This window comes from Harmonia axyridis, chromosome 7 (genome assembly GCF_914767665.1).
Source record: "Harmonia axyridis chromosome 7, icHarAxyr1.1, whole genome shotgun sequence".
Classification (NCBI taxonomy): domain Eukaryota; kingdom Metazoa; phylum Arthropoda; class Insecta; order Coleoptera; family Coccinellidae; genus Harmonia; species Harmonia axyridis.
The window spans coordinates 6,401,980-6,418,576 of record NC_059507.1 but is presented as its reverse complement, the minus strand read 5'-3'; the positions used below and the strand labels follow the sequence as shown (position 1 = coordinate 6,418,576).

At 34.0% G+C, this 16,597-nt stretch overlaps 3 protein-coding genes across 7 annotated transcripts in view; 2 read left to right on the top strand and 1 right to left on the bottom strand.

The window, feature by feature from the left end:
- Positions 1 to 11,605, top strand: part of LOC123683955 (phospholipid-transporting ATPase VD) — a 33,467-nt gene extending 21,862 nt beyond the window's left edge. Inside the window, exons 4-12 of one of the 2 annotated variants that reach the window (XM_045622970.1) lie at positions 1,957 to 2,161; positions 2,568 to 2,754; positions 4,881 to 5,125; positions 5,208 to 7,286; positions 7,521 to 7,644; positions 7,708 to 7,970; positions 8,028 to 8,215; positions 8,275 to 8,357; positions 9,960 to 11,605. In XM_045622970.1, coding sequence (XP_045478926.1) covers positions 1,957 to 2,161; positions 2,568 to 2,754; positions 4,881 to 5,125; positions 5,208 to 7,286; positions 7,521 to 7,644; positions 7,708 to 7,970; positions 8,028 to 8,215; positions 8,275 to 8,357; positions 9,960 to 9,994 — 3,409 coding nt within the window. In that variant the 3' untranslated portion in view covers positions 9,995 to 11,605. Of the gene's footprint in view, positions 1 to 1,956; positions 2,162 to 2,567; positions 2,755 to 4,880; positions 5,126 to 5,207; positions 7,287 to 7,520; positions 7,645 to 7,707; positions 7,971 to 8,027; positions 8,216 to 8,274; positions 8,413 to 9,959 lie in introns of both variants that reach the window. The other variant, XM_045622969.1, reaches the window with a different exon arrangement.
- Positions 11,606 to 12,251: 646 nt separating this feature from the next.
- LOC123684626 lies at positions 12,252 to 15,112 on the top strand. The gene is made up of 4 exons (XM_045623943.1): positions 12,252 to 12,508; positions 13,484 to 13,692; positions 13,753 to 13,869; positions 14,927 to 15,112. The coding sequence occupies exons 1-4, from the start codon at positions 12,398 to 12,400 to the stop codon at positions 15,090 to 15,092; spliced, it is 603 nt and encodes a 200-aa protein (XP_045479899.1). The 5' UTR covers positions 12,252 to 12,397; the 3' UTR covers positions 15,093 to 15,112.
- LOC123684627 (prothoracicostatic peptide) overlaps positions 15,043 to 16,597 on the bottom strand; it is a 42,508-nt gene continuing 40,953 nt past the window's right edge. For 3 of the 4 annotated variants that reach the window (XM_045623947.1, XM_045623945.1, XM_045623946.1), the window contains exons 3-5: positions 16,150 to 16,317; positions 15,602 to 15,782; positions 15,043 to 15,507 (exon numbers count right to left, since the gene is read on the bottom strand). In XM_045623947.1, coding sequence (XP_045479903.1) covers positions 15,416 to 15,507; positions 15,602 to 15,782; positions 16,150 to 16,317 — 441 coding nt within the window. In that variant the 3' untranslated portion in view covers positions 15,043 to 15,415. The remainder of the gene's footprint in view (positions 15,508 to 15,601; positions 15,783 to 16,149; positions 16,318 to 16,597) is intronic. The other variant, XM_045623948.1, reaches the window with a different exon arrangement.

Genomic DNA, 16,597 nt, shown 5'->3' with positions numbered 1-16,597 from the left:
TTTTATACGTATAATGCATAATGCTGTATTTTATCAGTCAAAAGTATTCGCTTTCATTTGCATATATTTCTTGGAACTACATAATTGAAAAATGTCCACTACCTATAAAAGTGATTAATAATATTCTATTGTTTGAATATTTCAGGTGATATTATATAATATTATTCAGTTTTAATAATTATTGATACCTCAATACAGCCCAAACATTGACTTTGGTTTCGATAAACCATCATGTTAAATTTCAACTTTTTTCTTCTATAATTCACAAAACGTCTGCTTTCTATGTACAAATAAACTTGTTTAGAAATATAATAGTAAGCAAATCTACATTTTGCTCGTTTAATTGATCATTACCATTATATTTTTAGATCAAATATTCAGTTGTATGACTGAAGACAAATTATTGTAATAAGAAGACTTCGTTAAAAAATGAGGTCAAGAATTCTTAGAACTTTCGAAAGTAGAACACAACTTCATCATATGAATATTCTGTGTTCCGTTAAGATTCCTAGGTATCCTTTGTTTCTTGAGTTATATTTTGACTAAAATGTCAAAGATATTTGGTGAAAAGTTGAAGGCCACCAGTTATATAGTCTAAAGTAGTTCGGATATACATTCTAAAATGTATTGTGAAGGTTGTCTACTGAATTGGACCCAGGATTCTATTTTGCAAAGATTTAAGTGAACAATGAACCAGGATTTATTTCATTATTTTCATTTTTAATGAATACACTGTAAACATCAAGAGTTGAGTAACTATGTACCTACTTAAATCAAATTAAGTACCCTTAAAGATTTAATGCTTAATTTTATGCATTGATGTAGTTATTGGAAATGTTCCCTCGCTTCATAATATTCCATTAAAAAAACACACGAAGAGATTTATGTCCAGTACTCAAAACTCAGCTGATCTTGAGAAATACTTGTAGTAACTTATGCTTCATAAATATCTTGCATATAAAAATAGCTTTAAGTTGATTCATTTTTATGTTTCGATTAGTTTGAGAATATTCTTCGAATTATGATATTAAGTTATTGAAAAAATTGTTTTGTGTTATATATTGTCTTGAAAATTCACAAAGTGTCTTCATTCGAATTTTGGTATATACGTATCCAGTAAAACAGATCACAGCTTATCTACAAATCAATTGTTATGTAGGATCTGGATTGTTATTATCTCACCGGAAACCAAACAAAAGAGTTATTTGCATGAAATCTGGTGCTAAACCGAATTGATATTTATAGATCGAGAATATGATCCATTTATTCAAAAGGTTAAAAATGATGAGGTCAAATTCATAAAAATAATTCTTAATCATCTGTGTGATATTTCGTTTGAACTTGGCTTCGTGGAGGTGCTGAATTCATTTCACTTTTGGGTATGTGATTTGTCAAAAATTTCTTCATCGACAGGACAAATCCGGTAATAAAGGGTTTTTGAATACATACATACATTTATTAGAATGGTTATAATGGCAACGCTGTGTACTATTTTTGACATTTTTTATGTCATTTGTGTTCAGAAGGTTATGCCATTACCATGGAAAGATACACGCTTCAACGACGTTTACAAATCGTTAAAGTGTTGATGAGATGTGATTTCAACATAGAGAAGCAGTATGTACCCATAAATAAAAATCTAACGTATTGAGATCTGGTGAATGAGGTAGCCATGGCATTAGCCCCTTTGGCATATTCATTTATTTGGAATATTCTCATTTAACCAACTAGCTACTTGGAAATAAGCAATAAAAAATCACTCTTGAAGATACCAGACGACCAAAATACCCGAAAAAAAATTTACTGAAAAGAAAGAAAAAGTTTATTCAGAAGTAGGTAACAACAATTACAAACTCTTATAAATTATAAAATAAAACAAAATTCTATGAGCATATATTCACTACTATTGCTATCATTTGGATAGATCATGAATTTAATACCTATTTTTACTTTCAGTGAGGACATGAGATACAGAAAGGTGCTGTGGAAAGATGTGCGCGTCGGAGATCTCATTCACCTCTCAAACAACGAGGTGGTTCCTGCTGACATTTTGCTTTTGAAATCCAGCGATCCAAGTGGCTGTTGCTACATCGACACAGGCCACTTGGATGGAGAGACCAACCTCAAGCAGCGTCAAGTGGCCAGAGGTTTCGTTGAAAAGGTTAAGTCTAAATTTAGTCGACACTTTCAATTTCTTTCTGTCCTTATGAATATACAGGGCGAACCTTTGAATTATACCTATATTTCAAGAGTATACTCTTGAGGTCAAAAGAAACACTTTTTTCCTTTACCATTTTTTCCGATTCGGCCTAGATGACAAGTTAAAGCCATTTCAAATTTTTATAATGAGCTATGCCACCCCTGGAAACCTGCAGCTAATTCAAATTCATTTTCAGAATAAGTAGGTTCTCACTATTTGTCAAAACACATATCAACCTACCAAAAAAATGCACATCTTCTTTTATAGAATGTTTTTTTTCGAAAATATAGTCGCCCTTTATATTTTGTTCAACTTAGATAATAAAAACGTCTCTGAAACATTTATTAACGAAATAATTTTTCCTCAGGATTTCTCCCCTTGTAAATTCAAGAGTACAATCGAGGTTGATGCGCCAACAACCAAAATATATAGGTTTCAAGGTACCATTATACATCCATCTGGAGAAACAGTGCCTGTAGGTACAGAAAATTTTATACTGCGAGAGTGCCTTCTAAAAAATACTGACTATGTTGAGGGAATTGTTGTATATGCAGGTAATGAATTCATTATTATTACAGTATTAGGTAGTTGGCTAAATAACATTGAAAAATTGCATAAATGAAAGTGTTCTTAAAACTTAAATTGGAAAATTTACATAAAATGTTGAATTTTATCTGTCTTGTCACCTTGAGAACCAATAATGTCAAATGTTACATTAATAAATATCAATAAGATTGGATTCTAAAACAATGATTGAAATTTTTATTCCTAAAGTCATCTTATAATTATTGTAGGATTTTTTTTCTGAAACTCACGTCCCTATACTTTTTTAACAACTTAAATATAGTGAATGGACTTCTTCCAATGTGTACATTGGGGGTTGTTTATATTCAATTTGAAGTTGAGAAGCCATAAAGAGTAAGAGCACGTTCACATGACAAGCGGTCTACGCGCGGTTGAATGAGCGGTTGATAATTGGATACCGTTCACATGGAACGCGGTTGCCAAGCGGTGACCGCGCGTTGCCGTAACGGCCCGTATTCAGTTTGAATTCAACATTTTGATTTGAATCTGGATTCAGTATCAGATTTAGGTGAGAATTAAACGTTTTTAAGTTTTGATAGGTAATTATAGATCGAATAGTTTCTATTATTCATCAATTAAAACTGATCCTACTTAAATCATCTTCGTTTTGCCGATGACATCGTCCTAATAAGTAGCAACATGCAGGAATTGAGCGAGATGTTAAAACAACTTATTGATGCTCTGAATAAAGTCGGTTTGAAAATTAATGATTCGAAGACCAATCTTATCAACAACACCACAGAACACATAAACATTGACGGCACACAACTTGAAAATGTAGATGAATATATAATATTTAAGACACTCAATAAGAATCGGCAAAGAAAATCAAACAGCAGAGATAAAAAGAAGAATCAGGCTAACTTGGATGACTTTTGGAAAGATGAAATATATATTCAGGAATAACGACATCCCATAAACCTTAAAAGGAAAGTTTTCGATGCCTGCATATTACCGGTAGCGACATATGGCCTGGAAACTATGGCAATAACTAAGAAGACCGCAAACCAGCTGAGGGTGATGCAGAGAGCGATGGAAAGAACTATGCTCAATGTCAGTCTCAGATACAGAAAAAGGAATGAAGAAATCCGACAAAGAACTAGAGTCGTAGATATTATAGCGCGTGTTGCAGAATTGAAGTGGCAGTGGGCAGGACACGTGGCTCGACAGAAAAAAAAAGTAAATTAAATTCAACACAAATAGCAGCTAGAATACAGTTGTTTAAGGTTTTTCAATAGACTGCCTAATGAAATCAAAGAAATAAATAATTATAAACCATTTAAGAATATAATATTTAATTCATTGTTGAATAATTATAATTAGAACCATATACTTAGTATAGTAGATTTCTGCTGTTAAGTGGTAGGTGAATGTTATTTTGATACTATTTCTCTTCATTTGTATTTGTTCTACGTGTATCTCATGATTTCTAAATAAAGAGCTATTATCATTTTTATGTGGTCACATAATAAATATTTTTTCTTCATTAGCATCTCCTTCACAGGATATGATGACGAGTTCTTCCCAAGCCCGTCTCCTTGAGTTTTATCTGAATATACACTACTTGTCATGTCGCATATTACAGGAAAATTCTCAATTTCATCTATGAATAATTTAGGAGCGTCCGGTTCCATTTTGAAATATTTCTTACCGAACGGATCGAAGGAAAATACGTAAATACGTCTCTGGCATCTATCAGTTCGTGCCCGCGCGGTCATCTGAAAGGTTACATTAGAAACCTATGATCTCAAACCGCGCGCCAACGCGCGGTTACTTCGGGCAAGCTCTAGAACCGCGCTCTACGCGCGGTCCATAAAAACGCGCGGAGGCATGTGTACGCTTCGAAGAAAATTCATGTACTTGTAAACGCGCGGTTTCAAACCGCGCGTAAACCGCTCGTCATGTGAACGGGCTCTAATAGAGTGATTGACCTATATTTTGTTCCATGGCTGTTATATAAAAGGGCGCCTACTCAACTAATCCAACAATAAACTTAGTTAAAAGCACCTGTAGTCTAGATTCTAGTTAAAAGCAAATGAATTTATGTTATAAAATGTTGTTTAGTTCATTTGATTATATTAATTGTTCCTTTTAGGACATGAAACGAAAGCAATGTTGAATAACGGTGGTCCCAGATACAAAAGATCATCATTAGAACGACAAATGAACCAAGATGTGATCTGGTGTGTCTTCATCCTGATATTTTTATGTATTATTGGAGCTATTGGATGTAAATTATGGTTGAATACCTATCCCAATATACCCGAACCTTTTAAATCTATTTATAGTGATACTACAGAATCTATTTTGGCCTTCTTCACTTTTGTGATAATACTACAGGTTAGTGATCTATCTTCTTAATCCAAACAAATTAAATATGTAACTTGAAATTTGTGTGGAGTAACCGAATTCTTTTTTTCAGATAATGATACCTTTATCTCTTTATGTCACCTTAGAGTTGTGTAAAATGATGCAAATATACCATATCCATCGTGATGTCGACCTGTATGACGTTACTCTCAGTAAACGAGTCGAATGTAGAGCGTTGAATATCACAGAGGAACTAGGACAGATCCAGTACATTTTTTCAGATAAAACGGGGACCTTGACTGAGAATAAGATGATATTTCGTAGGTGTACAATAAACGGGGTAGACTACAACCATCCCGAATTGCAAAGTATAAAAAAGGGGAATACCGCCAATTCCCTGAGCGTCGTTATAAACCCCGAGCTATTTAGTGACCTCCACCAAGATACACTCACAGAATACATGTATTCAACTCGACAAATACATGCTCATAGAGTACAGGAGTTCTTGTTACTTTTGGCCATATGCAATACCGTGGTTTGTTCTCAGCATCCACACCACGATCTCATGAATGCCAGTGGGATAATCGAGTCTATGCCAGGCATGTATTCCTCCTCCCAGAAGGACAACCAAGAAGCTCCTAAACCAGACGTAGTAGGCAGCGAACACATCACAATGACATCACACAGAGATAAATATTTGAGGTTAGAGGAGTCTAGATCAGTTACACCTTCACCTCCACTTCAGTCTCATCAATATACCGCACACGTTTCAACACTTACACCTATAGATTCTGTAGATAGTTCCCCTTCTTCTGACATATATCCGGTTCAGGTCAAAACTACAAGACCCAAACTTTTGAACTTGCCAACAATAAACTTTTTATCAAGAAAAAACGCTGGTGGTAGCAATTTGACTGATGAGCAGAAGGTAAAACTGAACAAGACTGCTACTCCTTCGCCGTACGAATTCAAACCTATATTTGAAGCAGAGAGTCCAGACGAATTAGCTCTAGTCGATGCTGCTTACAATTACAATTGCAGACTTATCAACCGTACTCCCACAAGCGTAACAGTCGATCTACCAGACGAAGAGCGGTTGAGTTTCGAAATTCTGAACATATTACCATTCGATTCTAGTAGAAAGCGCATGTCAGTTATCGTGAAACACCCAGTGACTAAAGAGATCATTTTATATTGTAAAGGAGCTGACAGTACAATACTTCCTTGTTTAGCTCCGGCTGAAGATGACTCGGAACAAAAACAATTAATAAACAAAACCCAACAACACTTGAACGCTTATGCCAGAGAAGGTTTAAGGGTTTTGGTGATGGCAAAAAGAGTATTGAGTCAAAGAGAATACAACGAGTGGTACCAAAAACACTTGGACACCGAAAAAACAATGAGTGCTTTCGAAAAGAGAGAGAAGAAGCTCAGAGATAGTTATTCCTCTATAGAAACGAATTTGCTAATATTAGGTGCCACAGGAATCGAAGATAGGCTTCAGGAAGGTGTCCCAGAAACTTTGCAGGCTTTGATTTCGGCTGGTATCGTAGTTTGGGTGCTAACAGGTGATAAACCGGAAACAGCTGTCAATGTATCGTACTCGGCGAAGCTGTTCTCCCCTCAAATGGAACTGCTTAATCTCATGACCCGGACAAGAGAAGCAGCGGAAGAAAAGATCCTATATTACTTGGGCGAAATCGAAAAGCAAAGAAGCAGAACGGAGTCACTGCGAGACATGCTCTACATGCGCCCAAGTTCTTCAGCCGCGTGTTCTCGAAGTGTCCACCAAGACTCCGGACGTGCTTTGATTGTCGATGGAAAGACGCTCACCTTCATTTTGGATCGTAGATCTAAATTAACTAAGCCTTTCCTTCAACTGACTACGTTGTGCAATTCAGTGCTTTGTTGTAGGGCCACGCCTTTACAGAAAGCGTATATAGTTAAGGTAGTTAAGGAAGAATTAAAAATGCGAACTTTGGCAATTGGTGATGGTGCGAATGATGTGTCTATGATACAAACTGCTGATGTTGGTATTGGTATATCCGGACAGGAGGGTATGCAGGCAGTAATGGCGGCAGATTTTTCTCTACCTAGGTTCAAATATTTGGAGAAGTTCTTGTTGGTGCATGGTCACTGGAGTTATGATAGACTGTCCAGGATGGTATTATATTTCTTCTATAAAAATGCTGTAAGTAGGAGCTGTCAGCGAATTATTTTAGGATTAGTTGCGAATAAGTTTTCATTAAAAATTCAGAGGGGTAACTTTTTCTTACAAATTGAGTATTGAAGTAGGCCGTACTTCAATACTCAATGATAGTAGGTGAAGTTTGATGTGAAAATTATTGAATCTGTATGCAAAATTTGTTTGATTATTATTTCTCTTATTTAATTTGAAATTATCAGATGTTCTTTTGTATTTCAGGCTTTTGTGTTCCTCATTCTTTGGTATCAGTTTTATTGTGGTTTCTCCGGCTCAGTCATGATTGATCAGATGTATCTTATGCTTTATAACCTCCTCTTTACGTCACTGCCCCCTTTAGCTATAGGTAAGACTAATCGACTGCCTTGTAATCAAACACCAGTTGTTATCTTCATTTTATTCATTATAGGTGTGTATGATCAAGATGCCCCTGAGGAATTATTGAAAGAAAGGCCTTATTTGTATAAACAGGGCCGAGTTGGAAAAGTTTACAGATCCTATTCTTTCTGGCTCACTACCCTAGATGCAATATACCAAAGTATTTGCATATTTTTCATTTGCCAAGGGGCTTATGCCGATACCGACATAGATATGTTCGAATTCGGTACAACAATGACGACTTGTTGTATGTTTGTAATGCTACTTCATGCGTCCATTGAAACTAGATCTTGGGTAAAGCTTCAAAATAAATCCTTCATCTGCAGAATTGACTTATGATTGTTTTTTCAGACCATTTTACATGCAGCTTCTGTGATATTATCGATAGGTGCATTCTACTTCTACTCTCTCCTATACAATTCTTTGTGTGTTAACTGTTTTGGCTTGCCAAGTACATACTGGATTATCCAGACAGCCATGCTGAGACCTACATATTGGTTGGTCACTTTGTTATCCTGTGTTGCAGCAGTTCTTCCCAGGTAGTAACTTTTTATTTTATCTGTAACTGTTGTTTCTTATTTTTGAATTTTTCTGCTAGGTTCACAATTCGGATTATACAGACCATGATTTCACCCAATGATGTCACCAGAGCCCTGATCTCCATGAAAAGACGAGGTAGAGGTGAGGGATTTCTTGTTTCTTGGTCAAGGTCGACGTCTGCTTCGTCCATATACAGGTAGCTGTTGAAAGATGTTTTGGGTAGTTCTTGAAACTTTTACGCTTTGAAGATACTTCAATTTCCTGCCTTCATTCCTTCATTACCGCATTAGAAATCGCTATATTTTCATTTCATCGGTTCATTCTTCAGTTGTTTCATATCTATCGATGGATTTTGGATTTCTAGGTTTTTATTGAAGGATGATTTGAAATTTTATGTGCTTGTTCTTGTATTTTTCGATATCTCAATTAGTCCAGTAGTATTTGGGGCTTCATCTCAGACAATGAAACTTGTATAACCTATATTTGGGCATCCTAAGGCCCAGTTTCACCAAACAGCACTTGATCCCAGATTGATTAAACTCCGCTTGTTACTAAAGCAGGCTTAACAGTGTTTTCTGTTTCACCATGCATCAACCCGTCCGAAGATGATCGCGATTAACCAAATCGCGATTAAATATTCAAACCATTTGGCAACGTTGTGAACAAAAAGTTATTATAGTGTTCTGTATCGTATTAGCAGTGATGACCACCATTGGCGCTAGGTGTCAGGTGTCATTCATTCATAACTCATAACATTTCAAATCATTTGTCATCTTGTAAACAAAAAACAAAGTTAATTTTTGCCGAAAATGTCGAGTGATGTGCTTCGAAAAGTCGGAAACTTGCAGAAGTTAAAAAGAAATTATCCCATTTCATAAAACCACACATTCTGGAAAAAAAACTATATAAGTAATTTTATTAACTTATTTATTTTTATTAACAAGTTTAACTGCTTCTTAAATAATATTTCAATCAAACATATCAATAAATTATTCTTTGCAATAAATTTCATAAAACACAAAAACAAAGTTTACGTGTATTTTAAACGGGAAATATTGAGCCTATACATATAGTCATATTTTGATAAAATTGGCCCAAAAATTAGAAATTTCCGGGAAAATAATTACATAAACAAGAGTTCCATCTGATAAATAATTATTAATCTCAACTTAAAAGGTTATAATCCTCCAAAAATGGCCGATTAGTGCTAAATCGCGATTGGTCGATTAAATGGCGCTTTGGAGTGTGGTGAAACGCTACATTACATTAATCGTGATCTAAGGCCTCACTTAAGAGCCAAGTCAAGATTAAAGCATTTGGTGAAACTGGGCCTAAAAGTTGTACCGAAAGTACCATGAAATCTCTTTTGTTTCTTTTTCTTAAGACAAAGATAAATTAGTTTTTAACAAATATATTGTTTCCTAATGTTTCCATACAATTATTTAGAGAAGAGAAAGTTTAATGCATTTTTTTCTTGTATTGATTTCTTGAGTGAATCTTAAAACTTTTCGTTCAAACCGAGTGTAAATATTCTATTGAATAGCTGAACTACTCCAAACCTCTTTCGTCATTTGCTTGGCTTGATATCATGGCGATTTATGTGTTAATTAAATTCATATATCTTTCATCTTAAATCTTCTTGTTAGAAAATCTTTAGAACATATTGATAACATTATGCAGCTTCGAACAAGACGATTGAATACTAAGCTTGATCAATGTGTATATTATTCTTTTCCATTTTAGGGCCACCGATTACAGGCATACGCATCAAACTTTGACAGCAGTTGGTTGAAGTTACACACAAGTGACCTTAGCGCCAATTACTGCAAAACGTGCGCGACAATTATTGCATTTTAAAGGCTGTGATCCAATTGTAAGGGACCAACGTATTAAAATTATTGCCCTTTACATATACTATTTTAGTTCTTCCGCCATTTTTCATATTATGGTACAATGTTCTCTATGGGTAATGTGCCTGCACAAAAAAACTATTTAGAAAAAAAATTATATATTAAGTGTTGCAATGAAGTATTTATAATTTAAAACCTTATTCTAAATGTATTAAATTTATTTCAAATTTAAGTGATCAAATGGAACGAACTTTCCATATTAAATTCCTATTCCAGAATTTTATACATCCTCATTTGTATGAACTCTTGATTGCTCAACTATAAGCAAATTTGAAACTCTTCGTACTGTTTCCATCTAAAGTTTGTCTCCCATACTGTGCAATTGAAAGGTTATTCCAAATTTTAATTGAAAACATTTTTTTATATTCATTCTGGGTTTTCGAGCTATTATGATTTTAACTTTTTTTACGGGTTCCACTTCGATGAAGTAAGGTGCACAATGCGGTGATTTTGAAAAAATGCTTGAAAAGATTAAATAATTCCACAATTATTATTTTCAACATGTAATGAATTGGGATACTAATTTTTTTAAAAGCACTTCTGTTATTACCAAGTTCAATTGTTTTTAGTTAGTGTGAGTCAGGCATGACAATTTCATTTTTCGGCTCTATATTTTACTTCATGAATTTTCCATATATCTAATTCATATTATTTTGTGGATATAACATAGTTATTTGCTCCTGTTTTCATTTATACAACTTCAGATATTTTCAGAGAAATAATTACATATTGTTCAATTATTTTTCCTGACATGATTTTTTTTTTATTTTAATTTTTGTAATTTTTTTGTTAAATATTTTTTGTAGATGTAAAAATGTAGCTTCTATTAGCAGTACATGTACAATATGTAGATAAAAATTTTCCTGAAATTATTTTATATACAATTATACTATAATCATCACACAATAATCCTCTATGAAAAGTCATATTGTACGAAGGGCCCCGATTTCGACTCCCTCAACTTAAGCAAATATTATTTTAATAATTATTTATCAGGAAACCAGATGATGAATTGTTTTAAATTCTTTATGGTTGTTTGTAATTCTCACAGACGAATTATATGGAGAGTTCTCTGAATCTTTATTTTATATTATGGATTGTGCATTATAACAAAATCGTTAATGACATGTTATTCTTATTTATATGACAATTATTGAGCTGTTTTGACTCGACCTAAGTACGAAATTTTATTTTAAATCAATTTTTTTTCTTATAGATACACATTTTATGCATCTCTAATTTTATAGGAAAAATTAGTAACATGCTTGTTAGCGGAATTGTTTAAATATACCCGATATGTGATTAATAGAATGTGTGAGTGCCATTAAAAAAAGAATATTATTCAAATTATTGAATATTTAAATTATATAATTGTAAACTACTGTGTACTTAGGTAAATTTTATAAAAGTTACCAATTTCTAATAATTGGTCAATTAAAATAATTATTTTTTCCAGAAAAATAAAAATCTTGTATTTGTCTTTTGTGTTTTTCTATTTCATGCTATTCGGAGTGTCTACTTTTTGCCACAAGAGTCCTATTCTATTTCCAGACAGAGCAAAAAATTGAAATAAGAAAGAAGTGAAGGACCATTCTTTACCTGCTCAAATTTCCAGGAAAACGTGTCAGCTTCATAATAATAGTTGTCTCTGAACTAGAGCAAATCATTTCAAACACGCCTACGTTTAACCCCCTTCCCTCAAAGCGATGTTGAGGAGGAATTGTTCGAATTACGGCATCTACTACCTTTATTTGAATATTGGGATTTTGTCTCTTTGTTCCTTGCATTGAATTTCTACAATATCAAGATGTATGATCGCCAATACTGCATAGAATACAACCATACAGAAAAAATCATGAAGATTCAGTCCAAATAGGTTCAAAGTTATAAATTGTTGAAAATTGATTCCAAGTTTAACAGAGCATTGTGATCACTTTCGGAATAAAGGAAAATGTTTGGTTGCAGAATTTCCGCTGTTAGATGCATTTTAGATCATCCTGAAGTCTGAACTGAAGCTCTTTTGAATATGATTTGCGCATGAGTGAATCAGAGCTAGTCTAGACAAAATAATACAAATCATTGGGTCAAATTTGAATTATTTTTCGTTCTGCTTTTGAACCAACCATAAGATGTACAAAGTAACTGCGAGTTCACGTGACAAACCGTTGACCTGGACACGCGTTTAACGCTAATATGTTACACAAATATTTGAACGTGTGTAGAATTCTTTTGTCTTCGTCGATATTCTAAAATGCGGACATTTGGGTGATCATGACGGGTTTGAAGTTAGTAATGTGTTTTCTGTGTACCTTGTTACAAGTTCAGTGCAGAGGAAAAATTTCGAAAAGATCTTTGTTCTTTCCTACCACAACTGTTCTACAAGTGAGTAGATCGCAACAAATTCGAATTTCGATAAGATAAAGCTTGCAAATTGAAAAAAAGCCCTTCATTAATGTATAGTGTATACTGTAGAGCATTTTAAATCGGTCCAAAATGGATGAAAAAGTTGTTGCCATATGAAATGATGCAGATATCAAGTGAAATAGCGACAAACTGCTTAAATTCCAAGAAGCATGCCCTTCTCAAATCGCCAATTTTATCTTTCCCCTTTTACAAGAGTGAGTGGTCACACCACAATTTCTAGACTTCTTATATCTTCATCTACTGATCATTTAGAGTAATTTATTTTTGAGTGAGTTAAATCTTCTTTAACCTGTTATACCTATTTACTCACAAAAGAATCAACTTCAAATCATAACGTTGGAATATAATTAACAAGTTCTACTTCAGCTTCTTCTGACCTCAACCTACTCAAAAAGATCTGAATCGTGTTACGTCCAGAAGGAAAAATTGATTCAACTTGATGTTTTTGCAATTTGTAAGAAATTTCATCAATTTGTAATTTGATTATTTTGATGGAGGTCCATCAATAACTCATAATGCTCTGCCAATGTGATGAATTCTTTAATTAATATGCTGTTATCTAGCCTATTCTGTCGGTGACTGATGTTTGCTCGAGAGATGTCGCAGCATGCACCGCTTGGAATAAAAACCCAATCCTTATACAGAAAAAGCACCTCGCTGATCTGCTATGAACGTTCATCAAATGCAGATCAGTAGAAGTTAAGGGTGTTACAAGTATTTACTGACAAGGGCCGACATTAATTCAAAGTTGTTCAGAATGGGCTGAAATAAGTTTTTCAAATTGGAAAATCTAAATTGATGTCATCCCTTAGCTCTCTCTACCTTTGGTAGAGCAATGTACTCTGTTGCAAAAACATCAAGTTGAAGAAATTATTTTTTCTGCTGCTATAACACTCGTCATCCCACTGAGTATAATGGTACTTCACATTCCAGTTTACGTATGGCTTGAGTGTACCATTGACCATAGACGGTGCTGAAGGGGGCACCACTATATTATTAAGTGCCTGTCTTCAAGGCAACTATGACTTACCGAAGAAAGCTACCGATCTCCAAGTACACGATCTAACAAAGAGGGAAGCAATTCACAATGAGGACTTAAGCAAAATTGAGATTTACTATTATATTCTTGATTACTTGAGAAGGTAAAGATTTCAGGTGCTCTATATGGCCTATTTTTAGTTTTTTATTGGAGATTTTTTCAGTTTGGATCTTAATGGTGAAGAATGTCTAGCTAGGATGGTGTGCGAAATTGCAAAGTATCCTTTGGATTTTGAGAAAGAAGATAACGTGCTTGAAAAAATTGCGCACTTCTTATTAACGTAAGTACTGAAAGTTAAACATTCTGCTGAAGAAGTACATAAGTAATTTGAGGAATTTTTGTTGGGGCCAAGTTGACGACAAGATGACACAGAAACTTTACAATCGAAAAACTGAATAATTTCAATTTCCATGATCCATTTATATCATTTTTCAGCTTTCACAATGCTAAAACGAGAAAAGCACTGAGCAGGAGCTTTTGGTCCCTCGCAGTTGCGCTTTTTAAAGACCACATAATAGGTATAAGTACTATCCGAGGGTGTAATTGTCGCACGAATGACGAGCGCTCAAAAGCTACTGACTTCACATAACTGCTTTCCTTTTTTCAATTTTCTATGGTATTAGGTATTGTTATTCTACAGAGTGGGTTTTAAGTATGAAATGCCTCAATTGTCTCTGAATCGGATCGCATCATTTTTCTAGATTTTGGTGTGCAGATTTCCAGGGGCGGCATAGCTCATTATGAAAATTTGAAATGGCTATAAAATATCTTTTCATCTAAGCCGAATCGAAAAAAATTGTAAAGGAAAAAAGTATTCCATTCTGAACCCAAGAATCTGCTGTTAAAATATGTACAAGTCTAAAACTCACCCTGTATATAAACTTTTATTTGAAAATGCTTTCCACAGTAAGTTGAATTAATTTCCAAAATAGAGCTTCCAAACCTCATCGTGAATCTAGATATTTTTTGCTAATGATTTCTGCGATTCGTATCCCCAAATACTCAAGATGTCACCCTTATTTCGCCCACTTTGACCCTTCAATTATCTTTATTGTCTTAATGATCCACTTCATCACAGCTGTAAGACTCCATCTCCGTCGCCTTGGCAATAACGTGCAAAATGATTCTTTTTTCGACACTCCTAAAATATATTTTTCCCAATTTATTACGCTTGCTACACATTTCTTTTATTAAAGTTTGGCTTAAAAGTATACCTATAATCAAGCTATTGCAAAATATTGTTTACTCTCGAAAATTACAAAAATCCGAGCGTAGTAAAAGACGATAAAAAGCTGAAAAGTTAGAGTTGATTGATTGATTGATTTTTCTTGTTCCAGTCCATCTCATGGAAATTTCGAAGATATGGATGCTGATGATTCTACATTTCATTCAAAGTTGTTAACGGCAGAAAAAGATGGAAGAAGAAAGGAACCATGTGAAAGAAAATACAAACTTTGCGAAGTTTCTTTGGCATCTTTATTCACCACGTATTTCATTGATTAAAACGAATTATTTCTATTTTTTTTTGGTGTTTTATTTTCTTTAGGTCAAATGAAAACCAGTGTTACTGCTTACAATATAATTTTCTCCACGAAATTCAATACCTACATAACCGTCAGTGATCTGATAATATGATTCTTCCACTTACAAATATTCTCAAAAATAGATAACAAATCTCAAAAATTACAATTATATCATGTTCATTCGATCTATAAGTTATAAATACAATTGAATACTTCGTAAGGGTGAACAGAAGGTAAGTATATGTAGTTCCAAATGAAATCAAGTTGATAGCGCACCCTATTCAGTCCAGGAATCTAAAATGTTTACAGCACGGCCTTCTCGCTGTAGCTTCGTTTTCCCCAAATGCCTTTGAGGTTGTTCCAGGCTGGGCTGGGACTGCGTTTACCCCAAGAACCTGTGAAATGTTAATTTATAACAAGCGTTGTGGTAAAGTCAAGAAATTTTATCGAACAGTTTTTGTTGTTACGACTTATGTTTTCAGATCTTACCTCTGAATTCTGACCACTTATTCCTTTTGCCCCATCCATTGTTTAATTGGTTCCAGCTCCGTTTTTCATCATCATTCTCCTCGAGATTGTCGAAATCGGTGTATTGCAATTCGTTTTCTAGAAGGGACAGCTCTTGAGGTGTTAAATCTTCAAGAGGAACTCTTCTCTTTCCCCATCCGTTCTGTAAGATTTATAGTCTACTCAAAAATAATTTTCAACTAAAGTTAATCGAAGTAAAGTATATTTAAGTAAAGTAAATCGAAGTGAAGTGAATCGAAGTGAAGTAAATTGAAGTAAAGTACATCGAAGTAAAGTAAATCGAAGTAAAGTAAGTCGAAGTGAAGTGAATCGAAGTAAAGTAAATTGAAGTAAAGTACATCGAAGTAAAGTAAACCGAAGTAAAGTAAGTCGAAGTGAAGTGAATCGAAGTAAAGTAAATTGAAGTAAAGTACATCGAAGTAAAGTAAACCGAAGTAAAGTAAATCGAAGTGAAGTACCTTTAGAAGGATGTTATTCATTCTACTCGGAAATATTTATGACCAACTTACCCGAAAGTTTTCCCAAGCCCTTTTTTCTGTTACTAAATCGTCTTGCCCAAAATCATCTGATATGCTTCTTTTTACACCCCAGCCTCCGTGTAAGTTTGACCAAGCTCTTTTTCCCCACATTTTCAGATTTTTATTCCAATTCCTTTTTATCATGTCTGAATCCATCTGCTAGAAACATTTCAATTTTCAGTATAATCTATATGAAACAATGTTACAAGATAATACGAATTCAAATTTTAAGCAATTCCCAATTTCCCAATTCAAAAATTCTTCAAATTGCAAACAATAATTAATGATTCAATGATAACTGAGATAAACTGGTCTTTAATGGACGTTTTATGGAATCTCGACTACTTTGGAGAAAAATATTCTCATTTTTTTTCTCGATTGTTCTAAATGAATAATATACCCAGTATTTTAGAAAACTTGTAAATTCCAATGAAAATAT